The sequence below is a fragment of the Equus przewalskii genome, chromosome 18 (genome assembly GCF_037783145.1).
Source record: "Equus przewalskii isolate Varuska chromosome 18, EquPr2, whole genome shotgun sequence".
NCBI lineage: Eukaryota > Metazoa > Chordata > Mammalia > Perissodactyla > Equidae > Equus > Equus przewalskii.
Window position 1 is genome coordinate 1,101,429 of NC_091848.1, and position 25,179 is coordinate 1,126,607.

General features: G+C 41.9%; 1 protein-coding gene across 8 annotated transcripts in view; it reads right to left on the bottom strand.

Annotated features, from left to right (window-relative positions):
* The window catches only part of VEPH1 (ventricular zone expressed PH domain containing 1), a 207,965-nt gene that overhangs the window by 49,920 nt on the left and 132,866 nt on the right, over nt 1-25,179 (bottom strand). For 2 of the 8 annotated variants that reach the window (XM_070582962.1, XM_070582963.1), the window contains exons 10-11: nt 18,200-18,369; nt 15,903-17,069 (exon numbers count right to left, since the gene is read on the bottom strand). The exons of 5 other annotated variants lie outside the window; for them this stretch is intronic. In XM_070582962.1, the coding sequence (XP_070439063.1) occupies nt 17,064-17,069; nt 18,200-18,369 (176 nt within the window). In that variant the 3' untranslated portion in view covers nt 15,903-17,063. Of the gene's footprint in view, nt 1-15,902; nt 17,070-18,079; nt 18,370-25,179 lie in introns of those variants that run through there. One more of the 8 variants, XM_070582961.1, reaches the window with a different exon arrangement.

Consider the following 25,179-nt stretch of genomic DNA (forward strand, 5'->3'; position numbering starts at 1 on the left):
GAATAGACGGGAGCACAATAGCGGCTTGAAATCAGAAATTGTTTGACAATGGCAATGAAAATATTTTGTTTTTGGCACTGGTGCTCTGAAAATTGAACTTAAATTAATTATTGCTGGAGAAATAGGAAACCAAGTATTCCAGGAGAGCACACACACACAAACGGTGTTTGAAATAAATCTAGCTGTAAGGCAGACACTGAGACAGCAATGTGTTTGCTCTAATAGGAAGTTTCAAAAGCAAACAAGTTCTTTTTCAAGAACCCACGCAATAGCTTGATGGTCATGTGTTGGACTTCAGGCCTCTGCCATAAAAACGGTTTTTGTCTTTTTCCTTCCTCCAAATTCTTACTGCTCACTCATGTTTTCTTTTGAAAATGGACATTGATTAGATTTATTTTACTCACTCTGAGTCCACTAGCTTTCTGTATACAAACCACAGGGATCCCAGATCACAGAAGATGGGCAAAGTGGTACAAGAGAGAGACTTTGAACTTAGAAGCATACACACTGGCTGTAAAAATAAATGAGTTCTGTGATGTAAGGCTTCGATTAATGCTTTCGGTAAACGTGATCTGTATCGATATTTTTCTCCTCATTTTTTTTCAGAGCTTTCCTGGTGTGGAAAGTTTTCCCCACAACATTAACATTTTGTTGTTAATTTTTCTCTGTAATTTTCTCCCTCCTGTTCATTCTATGGTATGGAACGGTAGGCATGCAATAAACAGTTGTTGGATGAATGAAACTAAGAATTTGTATATTGGTTGTATATTGATTTGTATACTGGTTGTTGAATGAATGAAATAAGACACTGCAGGGAGCAAGAGGGGCCGCAGTGTTGACACTGCTCTTCAGAAGCTTCCAGCCAAATGGGAGAAGCATCTATGAGCAATGGAGTGAATTGTTCTCAGTCCGTGAGATAAAGGAGGGACTACACTACTGTGACCGCTCAGAGAAATGAGCAGCTTGTTCTCACGGGGGAGGTGATATGCGAGGTGGACCTTGGAAGATGATCAAGATTTTGAACTTAGAAAAAGTTTAAGGGGGACAACCCCGGCTGCCCCAGCGGAGTACGTGGAACTTGAAGTTGAGGCCATCAGGGCTGGCCTGAGGTTTATTCTTCACGTCTCCTCCGGTGCCTCTTGGCTGGGACAATTTCTCAGACTTCCCTTGTTTTTGATGACCTTGACAGTTTTGAGGGGTACTTTTGTTAGGTGTTTTGTAGACTGTCTCTCAGTTGGCATTTGTCTGTTCTCCTCATGATTAGATTTTGAGTTTTGGGGAGGAAGACCACGCAGGTAAATTGCAGTTTTCATCGTGTCATATCAGGAGTAAATTTGATCAACCTGACTCAGGACTGTTGATGTTGACCTTGATCACCTGGCTGAGGTGGTGGTTACCAGGTTTCCCCACTGCAGTTACTCTTTTTTTCCACTTTCCACACGGTACTCTTTGAAAGGAAGTCACTCTGTGCAGCCAACACGTAAGAAGTGGGCGGTTGGTTCCACTCCTCGAGGGCTGAATAGCTACATAAACTGAGTGGAGTTCCTCTGCACAGATTGGTCTCTTCCTCCTCCAGTTATTTCGTTCAAATTATTTACTCAATTATTCTATCAGTATTTACTCATGGATATTTATTTCATACTTCGATACTCTTTAGTCTGTTGTCTTTCTCTGATTGTTCCAGCTTTGGCCATTGGGAGCTCTTTCCGCTGGCTCTTGTCCATTTGATGTTCCCCCATCATTGTCTATGTGGGTTCTTTTTCTTTGAGCACTTCCTTATTTTCTGGCACTAAAAGATGCTCTAGGCTCATTTTTGTATGTTTCCTACCCCTGTCTTAGAATCAGCTGTTTCTCCAAGGAGTTCTGGTTCCTTTTATTGGAGAATGTTATTAGAAACCAAGCTCTGGGTGCTGGGTGTGCTTGTTGCTACTAGGGTGTCATTGTTCCTTGGCCTTCTCAGCTGACAGAGCAAGGAAGGAAATTCTGTGTGTACGCTAACCTGTGTACGTACACATATCTATAGATCTTTTATCTGTAACCATCTGTATGTGTATTAAGCTAAACATGAGTTCATACTGACTTCAGTTTAATCCATTTCCACATGGATCGTCCTAGCCTCCTCCGCTTGCTTATCTCTAAGCGTCCACATCAACAGGGAGAAGCCTAGCTCCACTCTTAGTATTTTTATCTCTGTGCGCTATAGAAGGTAGACTTCTCTCCTGACCCCCACCCCTGCACCTTCCCCTCCCTCCTCCCTCCTCTCTTTCTCTCTCAAAAATTTTTGTGTATTTGGCACCTACCATAATGCTTGGCATAGAGAGTTTCCTTCTAAACATAATAATGATATTTTATTATACTTTCTGGTTTTTTTCTGGAGCAAGAAAGATAAAACTAGTAGGATAGTCCCATGGAAATAACAAGAAATTATAATAATACGATATGAATTTTCATGTTGAAATTTTATCTCACTTTTAAACACTCCACACTGTATATCTAGCATGAGAGATATACCTATTTGTTAATGAGAACATTCTTCCTTAGTTTACCGACTTGTATTTTAGCTGTATTCCAACGGGAGTAATCTTGGTAATGTTAGGATCCTAGTAAAGAAATACTTCTTTATTTGTTTCATGGTTGAAAATGCTAAAAAAAACCTTGTTAGACACCTAGAAAGTTCATGCCACAACTAGAAGGACCCACAACTAAACGTATACAACTATCTACTGGGGGGTATTTGGGGAGAAAAAGCAAAAAAAAAAAAGAAAAAGAGATTGGCGAGTTGTTAGCTCAGGTGTCAATCTTTAAAAAAAAACAGTCATCCTAAATTCTTAAAAAAAAAATCTAGAAGGTATACTAATTACCGTTTTGGGAAACATTTTAAATTAGAAATAGTCCTAAATGACATCATGATGTTTCAGAAGGGAGTTATAGTTTTATAATAATATTTTAAACGTCTAGTGGTGGAAATTCTAAATCAAGCAAAACCATAATTAAAAATAAAATTCAGATCTAGTTTATGTGTGTGTGTATGTGTGAATTACTTAAAATATTAGAGAAAGTTAATGTGTGGAATAACTAATGTTAGCATTTACTTTTGTACCAATTACTCTGTTAGATGTTTTCTATAATTATCATTTAATTTTCGTAATTATCTATTACTATCTATTTTTTTCACTTAGGAAGTCAAAGGGTCAGAGAGTTCCGTGACTTGATCAGGTAAGATGCGGAACAAGAGTTTGGACTCAAGTTCATTAAAATGCAAGGCCCACGTTTTCCTCACAAAGTGATACTGCTTTCTTCAGAGTCACATTGGCTAACGGACTTGAACCTGCCTCCCCAGCTGGGCCATCTACAGTTTCCGTGGGGACAGGACAGGCAATCCAAAATAAACTACCAATATCTTTAACAGGACCACATAAGTTGTCCAGCCCACAAATAAAACCTAAGGCATTAATTTTAGGCGACTGTTATACAGTCAGGAAACTTTCTAACCTGGGAGTAGGACAAATCTTTCACAAGTCTAGAGCCGTGGCAAATCTGTAACGAGAAGCTCTGTGTAAAATGGGAATAATTGGTGTCTTTTGTCCTCAAATATGGTAGGAAGAAGTAGGAAAGTATTCTCAAACCAGAGGAAATAATCAAAATGCCTGGGCTCTGAGTTCCTTAGAGGTGGAGAAAGCTGTGGAATCGGGTAAAGGGAGGGCTATGGCGGTGACTTCAATGCCCTGTGATGCTCTGCTGTCAGTTTGTAAGTGTGTCTGTTTTTCTAAACAGCGATACGGGATCTGAGAAACACTGTTCTTCTCGGGAGACCAGACAATTATAACTCGTGTTGCACAGCGGTCACTAACATAGAGTCTATGCCATTATATACTTTTTATTTAGAGATAAGTGCCTTTTAAGAATAAAGAAGAGAATGTGGTTTTGGTTTTTTTATAGCTAATAGAAATATTAAAGAATTGGCTTTATTTTTTGGAAAAAAGAATGTTAGCTCTTGTTTTGAATTCTTTACCAAACGTACACTTTGGAAGTCCTTTCCCAGCTAAATAAGGGTCAAATAAATGTATCTGGCTTGTTTCCCAGGTTTTTAAACTGAGTTATTCTTCATATCCAAACTATATTTCTAGAATGATTTATAAAAACTCAAATACAGGAATATCTTTGCTGAAATTGCTAGATTGAAAGTATTTACACATTCAACACCACCTATAAATAAGCACCAGAGTCAGAGGAGGCATTTCGAGGGACTTCGCAGGAAGGGAGCTGACTCTTGTTGACTCCTTACTTTGTACCTAGGTGTAAGTGTAATAAATGACACGAACATTTGTGAAGGAGGTGTTGGTATCCCCATCGTATGGAGGAAATCTTAAGATCAAACCTCCAGGAAGCAGTTGAGCTGGCATTTGAACCCAGGTTCCAGATCCTATTCTCCCTCCAAGTATATTATCAAATGGCTCAGACACATTAGAGGCAGCGCCTCACAGAGGAAGTGCGGCTCGATGGACGAAGCAGCGGCCCAGGGGTCGGACCACCAGAGTCTCAGTGGGTAGACTCTTGTTATCTTTTTTCTCTGTCCTATGGCTTCTTATCTGTAAAATGGGGGCAGATCAAAAGCTTGTCTAGAATGTACTTATTTTTAATTTTACTTTTTTTTTTTGCTTACTATCTTTCTCTCTCTCCAAGATTGTAAGCTCCCTGAGGGTAAGTATTTTTTGTTGTGGTAAAATAAATGTAACACAAAATTTACCATTTTAACCCTATTTAGGTGTCCAGTTCAGTGGCATTAAGCACCTTCACATTGTTGTACAATCATCACCACCATCCATCTCCAGAACTTTTTCCTCTTGCCAACTGAAACTCCACACCCCTTAAACTATAACTCTCCATTCGCTCTTCCTCCAGCCCCTGGCTCTGTGTCTATGAATTTGATTACTCTAAGTACCTCAAATAAGTGGAATCATACAATATTCATCCTTTTCTGTCTTATTTCATTTAGCATTATGTCTTCAAGTTTCATTTATGTTATAGGATATATTGGAATTTCATCCCTAAGGCCGAATAATTTTCCATTGTCTGTGTGTACCACATTTTGTTTATCCGTTCAACTGGTGAGGGACATTTGGGTTGTTTCCACCTTTGGGCTACTGTGAATAATGCTGCTATGAACCTGCGTGTGCGACTATCTCTTTTAGACCCTTTTTCAATTCTTTTGTGTATATACCCAGAAATGGGATTGCCAGATCATTTGTTAATTCTATGTTTAAGTTTTTGAGGAACTGTCATACTAGAATGTACTCTCTAGCTCTGAAATTCTGTGGTTCAATGAGAGGTACAGAGGCCTATGAAGAAATGTGTCTGAGATGACTGCCCGGAGCAGGGCGGATGTTTGCCCCGGGCTACTGGGACTTGCTCTCAGCATGAATCCAGGACAGACGGCAACAGGATCCACTAGAGTAGATTTCCTCCCCCTGCTTGACACTAGCCAGACAGGAACCACAGAAGCCATTTCTGCCATCTTCCATTTAATTCTCCTTTGATGTATTTCAAAGACATGGAATTCAAGATACTGACCCGGAATGAGTAAATAATACTGTCATTTAACTGTATAAATATCCTAAATTGGGTAGAAAAGAAGGAGGAGGAAATGAAACTGGTAATTTATTGATGAGAGCTTTTTCAAAGTAGGTAGAATAAAGGATGTTTTTGAAGTCAACCATAATTACAATTTTGTGGAAAAATGTAGAACAGGCTTATCACTTTAAAACATTTTGCTTTTGCCTGAAAAAAATGGAAGAAGGCATCACAAACCAGTGTGGGCCACTTATTAAACTTTAATTCCATATGATTTGTAGAATATATTTTTGTGTTAGACTAAAACTGTACTCTCCATCACTCCTAAATTAAGGAACTTTTGAACTGAATAACAATTTCATAGCTTCAATGTAGGAAATAAAACAAAAGATATTCCAAGGCAAAAAAAAGAAAAAGATCCTCAAAAGCGAAGGTGAATTTCTGAAATGACTGTTTGAAATTATATCAAATAACTCTTCAAGAGTAGACATTGCTTTAATCATCTCGGTATTTCCAGGTCTTGAATTTGCAAAAGGTGCTCAGAAATGTGAGTGGTTGAATTGGTGAGTACCTAAGGAAAAACTACAAAATTTCTCATTTGATCAAGAATTTAGGGCAGGAAGGTGACGGGAAAGAAGACTTTGTCTCATTTTCACTAAGTTCTCTTTATGATGTTATCGGTTGAGAAACACACGGTTCCTTCTCAGCAGCTGGCTGGCCACTGGCCACATCCCACGCACATGTGCAACCTCCCCGCCCAGAGCAGGAGCGCTGAGCTCGCTTTCGCACTCACGGCAGAAATTCCAGCCAGTCATCAAACGCGTGACAGATGCTTTTGTTCTGAATCATCAGGAAAACGAAATAAAGTTCTTTTGCAAGTGATTGCTTTAACAATGAAAACAAAATTCAGAGAAGAAAAGGGAAATTTGGTAATTGTTTATTCAGAAATGTACAAACTGTAGATGTACAAGTCCTATTCTTTGGCCCTAATTGGGGGGGGGGGGAAGTTGAAATTATACATTGGTGTATGAACACATGTATTCTATAAATGCGTGGGAGAAAGTCTGTAAGGCTCTAGATCAACCGTGGACAACGGTTATTCTGACATCACAAATGGGACTGGGCACGGGGAGCACACAGTCTTTATTCCATATACTTCCGTATCATTGTAATCCTGTCCTTATGGGTTTATATTCATGTGATACCTGCATAATTTAAAAAGAAAATCATATACAATGAAAAAGTTGATATTGGTTAAAGCAAGTAATTAAATAATGTCTCACTAAACTACCATGCAGTGGGGCTAATATTAATAGTGTTAAAAGTATTTTTCTCTTTTGCCTTCCTGAATCCACAACCTTTGTCCTAATCCAATTAAGCCTCTGCCTACCTGGCAGTTGGGTGGGCGTGGGAGTGGTGGTGGGTAGACACTAGATAGTTAGAGGAGTTCAAAGAGAAAGACAAGGTAAGGTAGAATTTATCTGCCAAAATGGGGTTATGAAGCATGACAATAGCCTTGCAAGCAACGCTTCTGTCTTGAGGAAGGATATTCTAAATTTCTTTAGCTCCTTTTAGTCTATCAACTCTGAACATGGAGGGCTTACATTATAGACCTGTGGTGTGGAGGGGATGCAGCCAGGTCAGCTCTAAGGTTGGTAGGGAGGAGAACAGAACATCAAAGTAGTGAAAGAGAAGACTTTTCAGTTCTGGCAGGGGAGCTTGTGGAGAGGAGAGAGACAAGTGTGAGGCCATTAGAAGTGGGTCCTAACTTCCCCATCTTTAAACTTCAGCCTGGAGAAGGGGAAGTATATTACGTAAGTTATGGTAACACTGAGGGCAAGGATGGCCCTTAGGAAGGAGATGCACTCCCAGGTGGCCCTCAGCACCAACACAGGGCAGCCAACTTAGTTAAAGGCACAGCTCACGGAGCAGGCAGAGGAGGTCTGAGGTTTAGCTTTCCGTGCCTCTGTTATGGAGTGAACAGGTGGAAGAAGCTGAGGCTCTTGCTGGACGGCTCTTAGAGCAATCACCACGGAGGCAAAGAGCTCAGCACAGTGACTGCAGTGAGAGCTGTCCAAGCCAGGCCTCAGAGGGGACGCCGAGGTGGGGTCAGACTGGCCAGGCAGAGCTATGGGCCTGCCCATGCACAGTGTCTGGGTGATAAATTGCACCACCGTAGACTTCAGCTGTGCGCCAGCAGGGAGAGGGGATCAAGCAAAGGACATTATCCTTTAGGCAAGAAGACACTCCCTCCGTGCCCCCAGCCCCAGGCACAATGCTTTTCCACCACCACAAGGAACAGAGCCCACTTCCTCCCGCGCCCAGATGCCACCTTAGGGAGATAAGCATGGGAGGGGTATAAGAAAGAACATTTTCATCCAAATGACAGATTGTTTCCTAAATGTACTATTCAAGTGATCAGATGAGTTTAAATTTAAATGGGGACTCAGTTAATTTCCCCCGTACTCACCTGTGGTTAGTTGCTCATGATGAGTTCTAGGCAAAATCATGGTGCATTTTCTCTGCAAATCTGAGTTGTAACATGAAATCTGGCGAGCTTACAATAAGCAAAAAGTAACGATAGAGAACAAAACTACACTGAACAAGAAGACTGGAGTGGAGAAAGAAATTTTGTCCTAATGAAAAAAATCAATCTTATTAAGAGTCACACAGCAAAGGGTAAAGGGTGGGGAGTGGCCAAGGAAGGGAGTCGAGCATCTTGCACAAGAAGGGCTGAAACCTAATCACACACAGTGAGATGCAGTGTCTCTTGTTGCATATATGCTTGCGAATTTCACATGTGAGAACTGTTGGAAAGCTGCGCCGGCTTGCTGTTTTATGTTGCCATTAAAGAACAGAGACTTGCCCATTAACCTTCAGGGGGTGGAGAATCTTGATGCTCTCACACGGATGTTGCTGCCCTGAGGCAGAAGCCTTCCCCTCAGAAGCCACTCTAGGGCCAATGGCATCCAGCGCGTTCCTGCTCCAAGGTGGTGGTGAAGAGCCAGACCCTCCAACTTACCAGCTTCGTGTCCTTGGGCAGCTTCCAGAACCTGTCTGTGACCTAACCGGGAACAACAAGAAGAGCCGCCATTTCTGAGGGGTGACCAAGCATCCTGCTTTGCCTGGGCCTGAGGTGGCTGCTGGAACTTGAGACTGCCAGAGCCAAAACTATGAAAGTCTCCGACCAACCAAGAGGAGTTGGTCGCCCTGGTTAATCTGAGCATAAAAGGAATTAATTCGTGTGAGGCTTTCAGACAGAAGCGTGCTTGGCACAGAGCGAGTGCTTAATGTTTGTCATCATCGTGGTTATCACTATGACAATTACTACTATTGCATATGGAGAAAGAAATGATCCTTCCGTCAGGAGGAAATATTTGAATGTTGCCATAATGCTACTTTGATTCGAGAAATGGGGCTGCATAATGACCCTTGGAAGCTCTAGGTCTCTTGGTGTCCTGAAATTTGGGTCTCTTGGACACCTGAAGTGGTATCCTAATTGTTTACTTTAGAATGAACTTCATGCAGAGATAGTACTGAAGTGTAGACTGAAATAAAATTCTATACAACGGAAATAAATTTCTCTGGGGAAATGACAGAAGAAAGAAAATCTCATAACTGCGTGAAGCCATCCACTGGGTCTCTCCGAAATCCTCCAAAGTTCCAGCACTCCAAGTCGTGAGCAAGTGAGGCTTTTGATGCTAATGCTATTTTGAGGCTCGGAAGCCTAGAAATGTGGCAAGAATGCCATCAGAAAGCTCTAAGGTAGGCTTGCTATTTTGCAGTATTTAAAGGATAGGTGAGAGAAAAACTTTCTTGCAGCAGAATAAGGGGAGAAATAGCTAACATTGATTGGTTTTTTATGTCGGGTACTGTTCAAGAGCTTATGTGTGTATTGCCATGTAATGCTCCCAACAATCCTATGATGGAGATACTTCCAGGTTAGAGCAAGAAGCTGAGGCTGAAAGATGTTAAGTAATTTACTATGCTTAGACTAAGCAGCAATTAATAACAGTTGAAGTAAAAGAGGGATCTAATTTATATCTAGATATTTTTAATTATGTAAATCCTTTTATAAATTTTGTATCACTTTCATTTACACAGTATTTAGAGATTCGTTGATAGTTTACTTTTGGTTCTGATTGCAGTTTTGATCTTTATAGGACAACTGGATGAGTTATGTGGCTCATTTCCATTCACGCTCAAACTTCTCTTGAGGGACACCCAGATGATTGACCCATGAAGTCCCACCTCAGGCTATCGCTGTTCCCCAGTGAGAGCCACCTGAGCTGGAAGCATAGCAATCGAGGAGACAAACTGCCTCTGCCAAGTTAGCTTGGAAACTAGAAAGTCCATAGTAGACGTTAGAAAGGCTATAGTAGAAGCAAATGTCAAAATTATTTTTCTATAAATTAATGTTACACCCAACAGAGGTCAATATATCTTTGAAAGCCTTAGTTTCACCCATTGCTTCTTTCAAGTTGTATTTAAGTACAACTTGTTTCATTCCTATGGGACCTAAAATCCAGCGATGATGACGTTAGTCATCATAATTAACATTACATAGAGTCAACTTCTTTTTTCTATTTCTGGTTAATCAATTATTTCTACTATCATTTTCTTACTGCTGCCCAGAGAAAGAGTTATATCATAGAGTAGCAATTTGGTTGCTACTGGTTCAGCTTCCAGAAACTCAGCCTTCTAGTTGTACATTTGGAACAGCTGGTTATATTCTCGTCCCGTGGAGGGAGATGGGAAAGTCTATTGGAGGACCACAGTAAGAGTTACCAGAGTTGGATATTGCTGCCTCAACTGGCTATTTCCGATGGTCCATGGAGTGGCATGAACTTTGGGATGAGAAGACAATCAATGTTCATTCAACAGAGGTGGCAGAAGTGGGCTACTGCCCCGAGAAGCTCTGGCATCTCAAATATTTGCCTTGTGTGGCGTATCTGATGCCACTGCGAGTTAAAAATCATAAAGTTCCAGAGCTGAAAGGGACTTTGAGTGGTAGGCTTGCTCATATAAGTCAGGAAAGACTTGGAAAGCTATTCTTTTCTTTAAAATATTGAGATCTAAAAACAGTTGAAAGCATGGTGAAGCACTGATTCAATTTTCCCCATGTATTTAGATTATAATGGCTTCATTTTGAAATTAAATGAAGTGTTTCTACATTGGCAAGGCCTCATTGTCAATTTTTCTGCTTCACTGAGAGCCCTTTCCTGAGAAGGGGAATCTGGGTATCAGAAAGTTCAGATGGAAGGCGTTTATGACCCACAGCCAGCCTGAAAATGGTTGAGATATTTAAAACCCATCTGTACTGTATGATAGCATCTTGCTCAAAGGAAATCTCTCAGCAGATAACCACTGGGCTGGTCCTCCCAGGAGAGGACCTTTGAGATTCATGAATTCACAACCATCAGGGCAACCACGCAGTAACTGGTATTGTTCTGTATTAAAAAACTCTATGAGGAAACCCTCATTAGTATTAAGCCCTGGGCTGGGGTCCTGGATTGAGAGAAGCAGCAGCAAAAGAGCAGGTGGGATACATGACAAGGGGTCTTTCCCAGGATTTGGATGGCAGAAGTCAAGAAGTAGCTGATGTGCTGTTTCCATAAGCATTTACGAAGAGCCTAAAACAGCCATGTGCTCCAGGTATAAATATCACAGAACACACCCTTGCATATGCCAATCCTGGCCACCTATCGAGAGCAACAATATCCCATGACAGGCTTTGCCTGAGCCACTTCCAGAACCAAAGGAGGCAGACCTGGTGGTTAACTAGGAACTCTGTCACCACTAATGTTGCTGGGCTGGAAAGAGACTAGGTTGAGATGAACAGAGATGGAGATACATGAACAGTAAGCCCTGGGTCCTCACTTTCTCCCACTCCGTCTCCTCACTGGAATGGGAGCTGGCTCTAAATTCTGCCTAGCTGCTGCCAGTGCCTTCCCATCTGGAGACCGGCCTGTTCGCGGGTCTCCCTGTATCCACATGAATGGACTATGCTGGAAACATGCCCTTGGCATTCCTTTGCTGCCAGGAACTACATCTGTTCAAGAGCTCTAGTTGCCCTGCAAGCTTCATCTTTTTAGATATGATTTTAGGCCTTATCTGCAGAGCCACTGCTTATAGCCATACACGCTTTCCACTATGTGTGTCCAGGGGGCGTCATTCCCACAGGCCACTGTATAAAAGGTGCCCTTCGGAGGTGGGCAGGCAAAGGGCCTGCACATCCCATGCAAGTGAGCCACACTCCTTGGACAGTGTGATTTGGGATTGTGTGGAGATCCCTGGAGGAGGCTGACATTCTATTCTAGTTGGTTTCTTCTCAGCCATGACTTCTTACCCCCATTCTCTGTGCTTATGATATTCTTTACTTTTCTCAACCCCCTGCATGCCTCTGTGGCCAAGACCCTGCTTTATGACTCAACCAAACTTCGTTTAGCTTACCGAGTCTAGGAATGAAAGACAGGGAGGGAGAGAGACGTTTGAGAAAGTGCACGTAGCTCTTGTTCCAGAAGAAGACTGCAGAGGCCACAGGTTACCTCTGATCACAGCAAACGGCCTGGCAGAGCGCGGTGAATTTGCACCGAAAGGGAATAGTGCTTCTTGTAGTTCCTTCAGGGCACGTGTATGTTCAATAGCAATTAGGCAAATAAAAGAGGCAATAGAAATATGCTTGTCCTTTGCAGATTTGAATAAAAATATTACTCAAATATTCAAATAGTCTATTCCTTGGGAACTGAAAGTTTATCAACATTGTTCTGAGAGCCTGAGAACATGCTGCCAAAGGCTTTATTATCACAGAGCGAGGTCAGCGCACCCTATAGGGTGCACAGCAGCTGATGGGACAGACTCTGCTGCTGCACACCCTGGGCTCAAAGCTCAGGTCTACCGACGGCCAGATATGTGACCTGGGGCAACTTTGTTTTCTCCTCTATATTTCAGTTTCTGCATTTGTGATTTAAGAATAATAATACATTACTCAGGGTAGAGTAAAGCATTTAAAATGATGCCTAGCACATAGCGCTTGCTGCTCCTAGTAGCACAGAGGGGTTAACCTAGAACCATTCTATAACTATGCTTGTAACATTTATTTATGGAGTATTTAATGATTATTAAGTATGGAGTTTGTTACAGAATGTATGGTCATATATTTTTGAAAAATTTATTATAAAAGACACAACATAAAATTTACCATTTTACCATTTTCAAGTGTACAATTCAGTGGCATTAAGTGCATTTATGACATGGTGCAACCGCCACCTCCATCCTGTTCCAGTAAGTTTTCATGACTTCAAATGGGAACTCCATACTCATTAAGCAGTTCCTTGTCATTCCTCCTTCTCCCAGCCTTTGGAAGCCACAAATCTGCAATTTGTTTCTATAGATTTGCCTTTTCTGGATACTTCATATAAATGGAGTCATATAATATGTGGGTTTTTGTGATTCCTCTTTCTTTCTTTCTTCCTTCCTTCCTTCCTTTCATCTCCCTCACTCACTCTCTTTTTCTTTCTTTCTCTTTCTTTTTTTGCTGGAGAAGATTTGCCCTGAGCTAACATCTGTGCAAATCTTTCCTCTATTTTTTAGTATGTGGGCCACCAGCACAGCATGGCCACTAACAGAGTGGTGTAAGTCCATGCTGGGGAACCGAACCTGGGCTGCCAAAGTGGAGTGCACTGAACTTAACCACTAGGCCACTGGGACTGGCCCAGTACTTCATGCCTTTTGATGACTGAATAAAATTCTATGATTGGATATGTTACATTTTGTGTATCCATTTCATTCATCGATGGATATTTGGTTTGTTTCCCCCTTTGGGTTGTTGTGAATAGAGCCGCTATGAACATTCATGCACGTGTTTTGTTTGAACACTTGTTTTCAATCCTTTTGGACATATACCTGGCAATGGAATTGCTGAGTCCTAAGGGAATTCTGTGTTTAACTTGTTAAGGAATGGTCATATGTTTTTAAACAATTATTCTCTTGTCCTCGCAATATCTAAATTTAAAAGTGAAACTGTCATATTAGTGTGAAGGAGACGCAGCTGAAGTGACGTCTGCAGTCCCTTCTCAGTCCCCTGACCGCACAAACAGGCGAGAGCAACCCTGACAGACGGCGCTCAGACCAAGAACCCTTCTGCCGGGGACCGACTGCCTGTAATCACAGAAAAGACTTATTGTGGCAACACTGTGCATACTTTTTGGATTAATTCCAGTGTTGTTTCTAACATTTCAGAAACTTAACCAATTCTCCCCCCAAAATAGAAATTGATTTCAATGACTGTATTGACATTTCTATTACTTCTCCAGTGAATTTTTGATAACGACTAGAAACAATGCACTCTCTACCAACAGTGACAAGTCTGACTCAGCTCTGGGAAGAGGAACTGGAGCATTTATCCAATCATGAACCCTCCAGGGGAAGTTCATTTGGAAGAATTAACTGTTTTCTCCCATGCACTCTTTTTTTTTAAAGATTGGCACCTGAGCTAACATCTGTCTCCAATCTTCCTTTTTTTCCCCAAAGCCTCCAAGTACATAGCTGTATATTCTAGCTGTAGGTCCTTCTGGTTGTGCTGTGTGGGACGCCACCTCAGCATGGCCTGATGAGCGGTGCCAGGTCTGTGCCCAGGATCCAAACTGGCAAAACCCTGGGCCTCTGAAGTGGAGCGTGCAAACTCAGCCACTCGCCCACCGGGCCAGCCCCTCCCATGCATTCTTGATGGTTGCCAAATCCGAGTTAGATGTCCAAATAGTAAGAATGCAAAATAGTCAACATCAATATGATCAGAAATAAATGTGGAGGATTTTCATAGGTGTTGGTACAATTTTGGAATTTATATGGATTTTGAATCTAATACAAACATACATATTTATGTATGTATGTATATATATATATATATAACACACACACACGTATATATATTTGAATGATGCTAATGCAGTTGATTTCTGGCAATGTCACAGAGTCACTTTGTGGTTACAGTGAGTCAGTGGAAGCCCATGTGTTACAAATAAACATTTGGCTCTACCAAGCAGAGATTTATCAAGAGTTGTAGAGGCGAACAAGGCAGGCCAGCTGTAGCTCTCTGCAGGTACCATTCCACGTGTGACCAATTACCTCACGATTCCACAAGATGTGTAACAGCAACCAGATTTACGGCACAGAAAACTTTAGGGAGCTTTATTATTAAACCCCACCAAAATGGGTCTGTATACATTTCTTCCCTCTGCGGAGAGAAGGATGAGCCTAAGGTTGTCCATATGTGAGTCATGTGCACATCTTAGACCTTCTGGCCCAGCCGCCACCCAAAAGCCTCAAGAGAACGCTGCTAGGAGAGTGGTAAATATGTACCAAGAGGTTTGAGGATGTTAGATAGATTGGTGCGAGATGCACGAGGCCTCCACATAGCATATCTCAACTGTCTCAAACTCTCCGACGTTCTCGCAAGAAGTGGCCTTTAGCAACGTTTAACCAAGCGTGGCTTTCCTGGCATGTCCACTAGGGATCTGTTCTACCTTGATTTTATAATCATGCATTTGATATGGGGAAATCAGGGAGAATCTTGTTTCATATGCTGCTGCTAAATGAGGTTTCACTGAATAGAAAGCAACTAATTGTGTGCAGCGAGTTCTGGGGGTGTACCACGAATTTGGAAGATAATTTTAGAACATAATTCTAGTCTTAAGGGAAACTCATGACTGCAGCCTACAAATATGACTAAAAGCCTCTGAGGAAGGCATTTTCGCATGAACACTCTTAGAGCATAGATTCTGAGAGATGCTGCAGATGACTTTTCACTGGTGCAGTTGCCGTCACCTAGGGAGAGTTGTTAAGCTTGAAGAAGGTAGATTTCATTTGCTATCCTGCACCAGGGAAACATCAAACATCATCCTGATCACTAATAAATACTTTGGGATTTATCAAGTAAGGGTCATTGGGGTGGGGATTGAAACTGTAGAAAGAGTTATTGAGAGTTTTACAGTTTAAAGGTAGATATTAGTAAGATATGAATACAAAAAAATAACAATCCAAGATTAAGTAGTGCCTAGAATCACTGAGGACAGAGGAAATAAGGCTTGCTGAATGGCAGGTGGATCCAGAGATAAATGGAGCGGGAGGTACCTACAGGGGCAATGGCACGGGCAAGGCACAGACGTGGGGATGCAGATGCGTCGTCCACAGAGGCCGAGGCATAGACAGGCACGAATCTAGGGTCGAGTCCTGACTCTGCCACCTGTGGGCTATGGTGTTACCTTGGACAGGCGTTTTGAATTTCCGACTCTATTTTCTCATCTATAAAATGAGGACAATGATAACTAGACTGGAGGTTTTCCATGTGGATTAAAGGAAGTAATTTATTCAATAAATATTCATTAGGCAGCATAAAGAGTCTCAGTAAAATCAGCAATTCTTACTAATAATAAGTCGACCCACTTGAAAAGAAAAAATCCATGTGAGAAATTACTAGAGCCTGAAACTAGGGGCAGAGACACCTCCCAATACAAACGGCGTCACCACCAACTTACGACTGTCACTTCTAACACTGACACAAGACAAGCTAACAGCAGAAACCAAACGGTGGTCTATTTCTATTATTTATAATACATATATTTCTTTGTTCAACAATTTACAAGTAATTCCCTATTTCTTGTTTGTTTTTAAGAGGATAAGCATTGGCTATGAAGATGTTAAAAAAAATATTCCAAAATATCCAGACATACAAAAGTGAAATTTGGACTAATAAAGCTCCTTATGAAGATTTGGCTTTTTTAAGCAGTAAAAAAATAATTATTCAAAGGGATTTCATAGATTATAGACACAGACTCACAGGAATTTTCAAAAGCTCATTCATTCACCGTGCGTTTACGGAGCTCCTACTGCATAGATATTGGATGTGCAGTAGTAAATAAAAGATGTGGTACCTAGTTTCTCTATTCAATAAAGAATAATACACAAAAATACAAATGTGATAACTGCTACAAAGGAGAAAAAAACAGGAAAACGCCCCAAAGACCAATGTGGGAATAGCTCATTTAGATTGGGGTGGGGCTCAGAGAGGGCTGCTCTGAGGACAGGCAGGAGTGAGCGACGTGAAAGGTGAGGTGCAGAGAGGTCCAGGTCCAGGCCCTGAGACAGGAAAGAACCTGGGCAGTAGGGCTGGTGTAGACAGTTCTCAAAGACCATGCCAGACTTGGTATTATATTCTTTTCTTTTTAAATTTGTGCAAGCTTGACCACAGCAGATGATTTCAAAGCCAAATTGGCCTGGATGATGTCTAAGATCCATTGGAAACTCTTGGAATAGAACTTCAAAACTAGTTCTGGCAACAGGGGTAGTCTAATCCCCATCACACACAGAAGTATGACTCACAAAAGACCCTCCAGCTTCAAGAGATCACATTCACAAGAAGCAACTCAAATCAGGGCGATCGGTGAATTCATAGGAAATGATGTGGTGGTATTGTTCCAAGAATAAAATGGTAGTCAACACTGTAACAAAGATGGTAGGGTTAATTTTATTTCCTTTGTAAAATTATAACTCCTCCTCCCTGCTTGAACCACCATGTACCTCGCTCTGAGTGGGATGGCCAAAGCCCTCCCTGCAGGTCCAACACGGCAAACGGCCGTGCTCTCTGATCTTGCCAAGTCAGCCTTTCCCCAAATCCAACTATCACTCAGCATAAACCCAAGGGAAAACCACGGCAGGTTGTCCGCAGATGTCCTCACAGACAGTCCTGGATATGTGTGTGCCTTAGGCATCCACATTAATGTAAAATCCAGTAGGCTGGAGAACCAGACGCCACCCTGAGCAGATGGCAACTGGTGGGCAGTGATGGCAGGGATGGTGCTCCATGCCCACGGAAGGCTCGTGGCTCCTTGTATCCCATGCCTTTCTGAATCTACGTGGTGAGCAGGGGCTGCTGAAGGAGATTTGATTTTAATTTTGCCTTCTGTCAAAACTGAAAATCAGTAACCAGCCCCCTCCCGTAATCGCCATCATCAATATTACGATGCTCTGTGCTCGACGAAACGTTCTCTGAAAAGCTGCTGTCGAAAAGCCCAGTCTGTGCATATGGGATATAAGATGTGTTTTTTTCTTTGATATCCTCAAAGAGAGCAGACCAAACTAAGAATGAAAGGAATGTACATGGGATAAGGAAATACGAATACAATGAACTGAGACAGGAGATGAGAACATCAAAGAAAGCGAGAAGATAAGAAGATTTATTATGAGGAAAGGAAGTCAAATCAAAGGAATGGCAACAATGTGATGGTGCTAGTAATAACTCAAGAAGTTCAATTCTCTTCCCCTTTGAATAGAGCAAACAGGACCCGAATATAACTAGTGTCTGCTTTGGGACAAAAAAGAGAACAGAGCACAAAAAATGGCTGTCTCAAAAAATACTCAGTCAACTCTGCATATTTTTTTTCTTATCAATTCTCCAAATAGTCTGCTGGGAAAAGGAGATAGGAGTTATTGGCTCCAAGTTAGTGAAGCCTGTTGTATATGACCCCAGTGACACTTGAAGTTTGCATCTGTCACAACAGCACTCGGGTTCACGCTGCCTTTGTCTGCCAGTCTCTCAAGGGACTGTGGAGGGAGACACCGAAGAGCCCACCTGGCACCGTGGCTCCCAGCCTCCCTCGGACTGCGCCTCCTTTGTGGACAGAGACCCAGACATGCGAATCAGCATCCCAGAAGCCTCCTTTCCACCATTTCTTGTGTTTTTATTTTCTGCCCCTTCTTCCTCACACGATGGAATCTCATCAATGGGTAGTAGGAGTGACACTGCAATATGAACAAATATTCCCCTTGGGTCTTAGAGAGAAGGCTGGAAGGAAAGGGTTTCAGAATAGCTTAATAGCAGTCAAAGCACTGGGTGCTAAACTGCTGGTTCTCGTTGGCACTATTCTTCTCATTCCGAAAGTCTACTGAGAGCCAAAACGTTTACAATCGAAGTCAGGCCCCTGCCAGCCCACTACTGGAGTTTTATAAATAAGCTGTGGCAGCGCAGACAGAGACTGCATCGGGTTAGGACCCAGCTTCCCTGAGAAGCAGTCTGCTGTGCCCCCAACACTAGATCACTAGATCTCAGCAGACTGTGCAAAATGCCTCTCACGTGGCGCCTCTCTTGGACCACCAATGGTATGACCTAGGCACTGTCTGCTGCCAAGTTTACACATCCTTTACTCTGCCGAACTTTTTGTTTGCTGTCTTCTCCTGCGTTCTCCTAAGCTTGTACCTTTTAATTCCTTGATTATCATTCAAGTGGAATTTTAGTGGTAGCGGAGACAAACATGTCTTCAACCAGCCACGTTTACTGGAAGTCTTGTGTGTGTTTGTGTGTGTGGTGGCGGGAGATGTCCGAAACCCTTAAACACCATCTAACATAAAACGGCAGGTGAATGTGGCAGCCAACAAAAACTGATAGTCCAAACAAGTCTTGATAAACTATGGCTGTGGGCCAAGTCTGACTCACTGCTTGTTTGTGTCAATAAAGTTTTATTGGAACATAGTGATGCCCATCCGTTTATGTATTACGGATGCTTTCACACTGCAATGGAAGAGTTGAGTAGTTGCAACAGAGCCCATATGGCCTGTCTCTGTACAAAAATATTTACTGTCTGAATTTTACGGGAAGAAATTTGCCAATCTCTTGTCTAGAACACAAGCTGATAACAATGATAACTATTGCAAGACTTTATGTAAACATTTTTCTATACTTCAAACTTGTCTGAAGAATGTTAAAATTTTGAGGATTATTTCATTTATCTTAGTGTTAATGACACAGGCAGGAAAGAAATATGTTTTACCAAGGTATGGCAAAAGAATATCCTTTAGAGAAAAGTACTGATCTCGATACAATGTCTTGTATCCAATATAGCTGTGAGGCAAATGTTACTCATAGAGGGAAATTTGATATCTCTTCACTTTTTTTTTTTTAAAGATTGGCACCTGAGCTAACAACTGTGGCCAATCTTTTTTTTTTTTTTTTTCTGTTTTATCTGCCCAAATCCCTCTGGTACGTAGTTGTATATCTTAGCTGCAGGTCCTTCTAGTTGTGGCATGTGGGACGCCGCCTCAACGTGGCCTGACAAGCAATGCCACGTCTGCACCCAGGATCCAAACCGGCGAAACCCTGGGCCGCTGCAGTGGAGCGCGCAAACTTAACCGCTCGGCCATGGGGCTGGCCCCTCTTCACATATTAAATTAAAGAAATATTAGTTGACTAGCAAGTCCTGCTAAAATTTTGTAGCAAAAGACAGTTACAATTGCATATTGCTGGCTTAGATCTTTAAATTGTACTTCTAAACTAGTCAACATTTTTCAAACCCAAATTTTCACCATCATGATTAAAAAGCGAAGACTCTTTGAGAAATAACCCTTCCCAGAAGGTCAAAATATTTTGCAACATAGAAAATGTCCCGGAAGAAAATGAACAGAATTTCCAACAGTGGTAAAACGGTAAGATTAAGGATGACTTTCTCTATCCTTTTCTCTATTTTCCGCATTTTTACAGTGAATATTATACTTTCATAATTGTAAAAAAAATTCAGTTGGAATTTTTTTCCACCAGGAAATGGATTAGAATTGGGCTGTGCTGTTAGTTGGATAGATTCCATTAACGTATCAGCTATCATAAAGTTATCACGGCAGGGAGAAGCCTTCTGGGGAACAAGAGATGAGGTAAGTTTGTTTTCTATACCAAACAATTGCAGGCGATAGCAACCTCAGAGATGCCAAATACTCAGAAACTAAGAATTGTGTCTGAAAACCTTTGGATATAAATAAATTGGCAACTAGTTTTGTTTCGATTTTTTCTTCAGCTTACATGTACCATTTTTAGTTTGGAGAATAAGATCATTCTCCCCACAGGTGACAGCCTGTGGAACTGTTCTGGGGAGGAGAAGTCTTCACCTCGAACCCTGCTCAGCGCCTGCCTCTCCTAGATCTGTGTGGCGAGGTTGTGGGAGTTATCCTGTGCCCTCGTCCCCCCATCCACATTTTCCTACAGATAGAAATTCATACGCAATTAACATCCATGACAGCTGGAGCCTGCAATGTGAATACTGATCGAATTTCAGGTAAAAGTACTAAAAGCTTTTAGGAGTATTACTTTTCGGATGCTCACCTCATTGAATTCTCAAATAGGCAATCAATTGCGATCATTGTAGAAGAGAGACTTCTGGCTCCTACTCCGGCTGCTGGAGCCCCAGTTCCCAACCACGCCACCCAATGGCCTCCATCCTGCCCGTCTCTTGGGACGTTATGAAGAATTATGATGCAGCTCATTTATTTAAAAAGAGCTAACAGTTATCAGTTTCCACTAATTCAGCATTTTCTTCAATATATCAAATGTTTTGAAAAATACCATGTACATATTCCCAGCAAATGATTAACCATTTTGCCTCTTTTTAAACGCTGAGTTTGAGATACAATTTCTTTATTTGTGGCAGTCTCTGTGGGTTTTCAACCTTATATGTTGCATAACAAGACAATTCCCTTTTCTTTTCCTAATTAAATAAAGGCTGTCAGCCTAGCCATAAGTGAAAAGTCACGTGCAATGTTAGAGTCCACTGGACAGAGAGTTGCGCTCCAGTCACAATAATGGTGTCGCATCGTTAGGTTAGGCCCTGGGAAGACCTGCTCCTTGCTCTTCACTTCTTGGCTCACTTGTTCGTTCATTCACTCAGCCATATGTGTGGAGCACACTCTCTGCCCGCACTGTGCTAGGCTCTGGGGATGGAGAAGGTGCAGAGCCTGCAGCAATGTTGCGAGGACGTTGACTCAGACCCACAGTGCTGACTGCTTCTTGTCTCAGTTGCTGTGGTTAGGATACCCCACTCTAACTCTGGCTCTGGGACTCTAACCTCCCCCTCCTCTCAGCAGGTAGCGCACAAGGTGTGTGAGTGTGGGGCATGTTAGATAACTGGGTTATTTAAGCCAGAGCCCTAAAAGCCAAGGTATTGGAAACCTAAAAAAGGCATCCTGAGTCCTACTCCAGGGCCCATGGAATCTCCTCAGGCTCTAGGTGCTATTCTTGTCCCACCTGGGGCCCAGTTGAGCCCCCCAGGGGTTGAGAAGACCATATCTAGTACCCTAGGCTTCTGCATGCCCAGCTGGGAACTTCATATGAGGATAGTGAAAGGAAGCCCCTTTCCAGGGCACAAAGAAGTATTTTGGGGAAGTCATTTATCTGATGAAGGCAGTGACCTCAGACCTGGGAAGGCCCAAGCTGGCTGCAAGGGCTGACTCTGGTTGGACTTGTTGTTATGTGGATTTCTCTGCTCTGGTCAGCTGGTCACCAAAGATGTCAAGCCAGCTCCTCCTCCTGGGATGGTATTTGCAAGCACTGGGCCCTGTCCAGGGAGCAGGAGCACAGACAACTTATGGGCTCCAATTGCCCCTATGATCCTGGCCCATGCACTGGAGGCACCCCACCCCACACTCTCCCTTTTAAGTTCTTATGTCACCAGACCCTTATCTGTCTGGAGAATGTCAGCGCCTCCTGTCTAGGGGAAAGGGACAAAGAATGAGAGCACAAAGGAATGCACTAAAAGAAATTATTTGAGGTTCCTGCCCGAGAGGGTGGTGATGGTGTAAAACTTGGGATTGGAAAAAAGAAGGGGAATTCTTCTCAGACTCTTTATGGTACCTAACCCCCATCCTTATTGCATCGTGGTGGTAGTTCCCAGCCTGATGAGATTTCTATTATCAGTAAAACAGCTCATAGGGATCAGAAGAGTTTACCAAACTGTATCTTGATAAATAAAGTGAAAATGAGTTTGAAACACATGGATTACATTTCCTTAAGATGTGCACGAGTTCAAAAGTTAACAATAGCAGTGCTCGACTAGAAGCTTTTGGGAATTTCTTAAACCCACGTGCTTGAAAAACCAGTTTTTAAGTTGAACTTAGTTGGGTTCCCTTCCCCTTTAGGGCACTAAAGTTTGCATTAAAGGTATTCACAGAGAACACTGTAACAAACCAGGGCTGGCAATATGCTCTGGTTTTCTTATTTGTTTTGGAAATTTCCTCATATTGTTCTGCTTTAAATTCTCAAATAAACCCTTTAATTTATATAATTACTTTAAGAAGGCAGAATAATTCTTCTTCCTGTTGCACACCAAGTAAAAATATCTAAGAGTCCAGGGAATGCAAAGCTAAACAGGACAAAACTTCTGGAAACATTAACAAACCTCTTAAGTACTCGTTCTGTGTACACTTGACGTTGGAATTATGGAGAGATTGTACAATATCAGTGTTGTAATAACATAAAGGATGTCTATGTCTTGATTCTTTTACTGTAGATTCAGTTGTTTATAAGAGTTCAAAAGCTTTGTTAAAAAACAATTAATCAGACAAACAGACAGATAAAAGACTCCAGGGTGTAACTGTATTTATGAACTTGTGTAGCTGTAAAGTAAAAATTCAGTAGAAAGACATTGTGGGGGGCTGGAATTGGCCACCCCAAGATTTGTCTCTTTGGCATGAGGATTATTTTGGGCTGGTTACTTTTTAAAAACTGCAGACATGAGAGAAACTCTGGAAAGTAGAATTTACTTACCCTTTGTTAAGAGACATTTACCTTTGTAAAGGAAATCTCCATCTGTAAATGTGTCTCTCTCTCTGTACCAGGAACAAGGGAGGGGATGACCTTATCTCTACAAACTCTATCAATGCCAAAGGCAAGGACTTAAAGCTGCATAATAACCTTACTCTTGTTTATTGTGCTTTTCTGGTGATGTCCCATAACTGATTCCCCCCAGCCCCAACATCCTCCTTTGTCTTTAGCTGAGGATGGTATTTAAGGTGAGAGCTTTGGCCATTCTGGTGAGTTACTCAGTTTTTCTGGGTCTCTCCTGTGTATACATGTTATAAAGCTTTGTTTAATTTTCTGCTGTTATTCTGTCTCATGTGAATTTAATTCGTTGTCTGGCCAGAAGGACCCAGACCTGGTAGAGGAAATGTCTTCCTCCCCTACAACATGGTATGGAAGTAGGAATAGTCTTAGCTGTCTACATTTACTGGAAAAGATAGTTTTTTTTTTTTTTTCAACTTTTTTTTAATTTAATTTTATTTTTTTTATTTTTTCCTTTTTCTCCCCAAAGCCCCCCGGTACGTAGTTGTGTATTCTTCGTTGTGGGTTCTTCTAGTTGTGTCATGTGGGACGCTGCCTCGGCATGGTCTGACGAGCAGTGCCATGTCCGCGCCCAGGACTTGAACCAACGAAACACTGGGCCGCCTGCAGCGGAGCGTGCGAACTTAACCACTCGGCCACGGGGCCAGCCCCAGGAAAAGATAGTTTTTATTTAAGTGTTTTCAAGCTTCTTTTTAAAAGAATTTAGAAAAAAAATAATGTAGATTTAGTAGAGAAAAGATAGTCCAAAGTACGACAACATCAGTTCCTGTTTAAAGGAATGAGGGCCAATTGGATTAATCTGTAAATATCAATGGTGGGAGAATTCACATGTAGATATTTGTCTCAATCCACTTTTCAATGTTTGAGGTTTAGGAAAGCACACATTGCCTCCAGCACATTTTTGCTTAATCTTAATTCTATGCATATTTTAAGGGAAATGTAATCCATATGTTTCTAATTCATTCACACAACTTGGATAAGCATCATTGAAGATGTGGGGACCTGAAATTGGCCACCCCAAGATATGTCTCTTTGGCATCAGGATCATTTGAGGTTGATTGCTTTTGATAAACTGGGACAGGGAAGGAGGCTCTGAGGAATGGAACTTGCCCTTTGTTAGGACACGTTTACATTTGTAAGGTAAATCTCTATCTGTAAAAGGTGCCTCCCTCTCTGTACCAGGAAGAAGAAAGGAGATGACCTTCTCTCTAAAAACTCTTAATCAATACCAAAGGCAAGGACTTAAATCTGCATTTTATTGTGGTAGTCTGGTAACCTCCTGTAACTGACTTCCCTCCCCCTCCCAACTTTGGCATTTCTTTAAGGATTAAGCATCTTTCTTTAGGCTGGGAACCGATTGCTGCGCTCATCTGTGACCCCCCCCCCCAACCCGAGGCAACACACCTGCCACCCTGCGGCGCTCACTGAGACAGCAGACCTATCTGCCGTTTCCATCAAGCGCTGTGCTGACAGAGCAGCCTCGTGACTATTGTAAAAGGGACTTTTCAATCACATGTGAAACACCCCGTTTGGGGGCTATATAACCACTCTGTGCACCCCACTTCTTCGGTGCCCTTTCTTCCTTTGGGAAGAAAGGCCCCGGGCCATGGTTCCTTATAAAGCTTTGTTTAATTTTCTCTTGCTATTCTGTCTCATGTGAATTTAATTCGTTCTCCGGCCAGATGAACCCCCATTTGGGGAGAGGAAATGTCCACCTCCCCTACAAAGACATATTTGATATCCAAGGTATTTTGAAGGTGTTAAAATTACCACGAGGAACTAAATGCCATATTCATTAAAAGCCAGAAGGTCACACACTAAAAATTCAACCATATACCAAGAAGTAGAGCTTCCTGGCTTCTAAGCCTATTTACCCTTTTTTAAAACTCATATCCCATGAGAAGAATCAAAAGACAATGGGAACCACAAATTGAGTGCTAGGAACAGTCCAGATG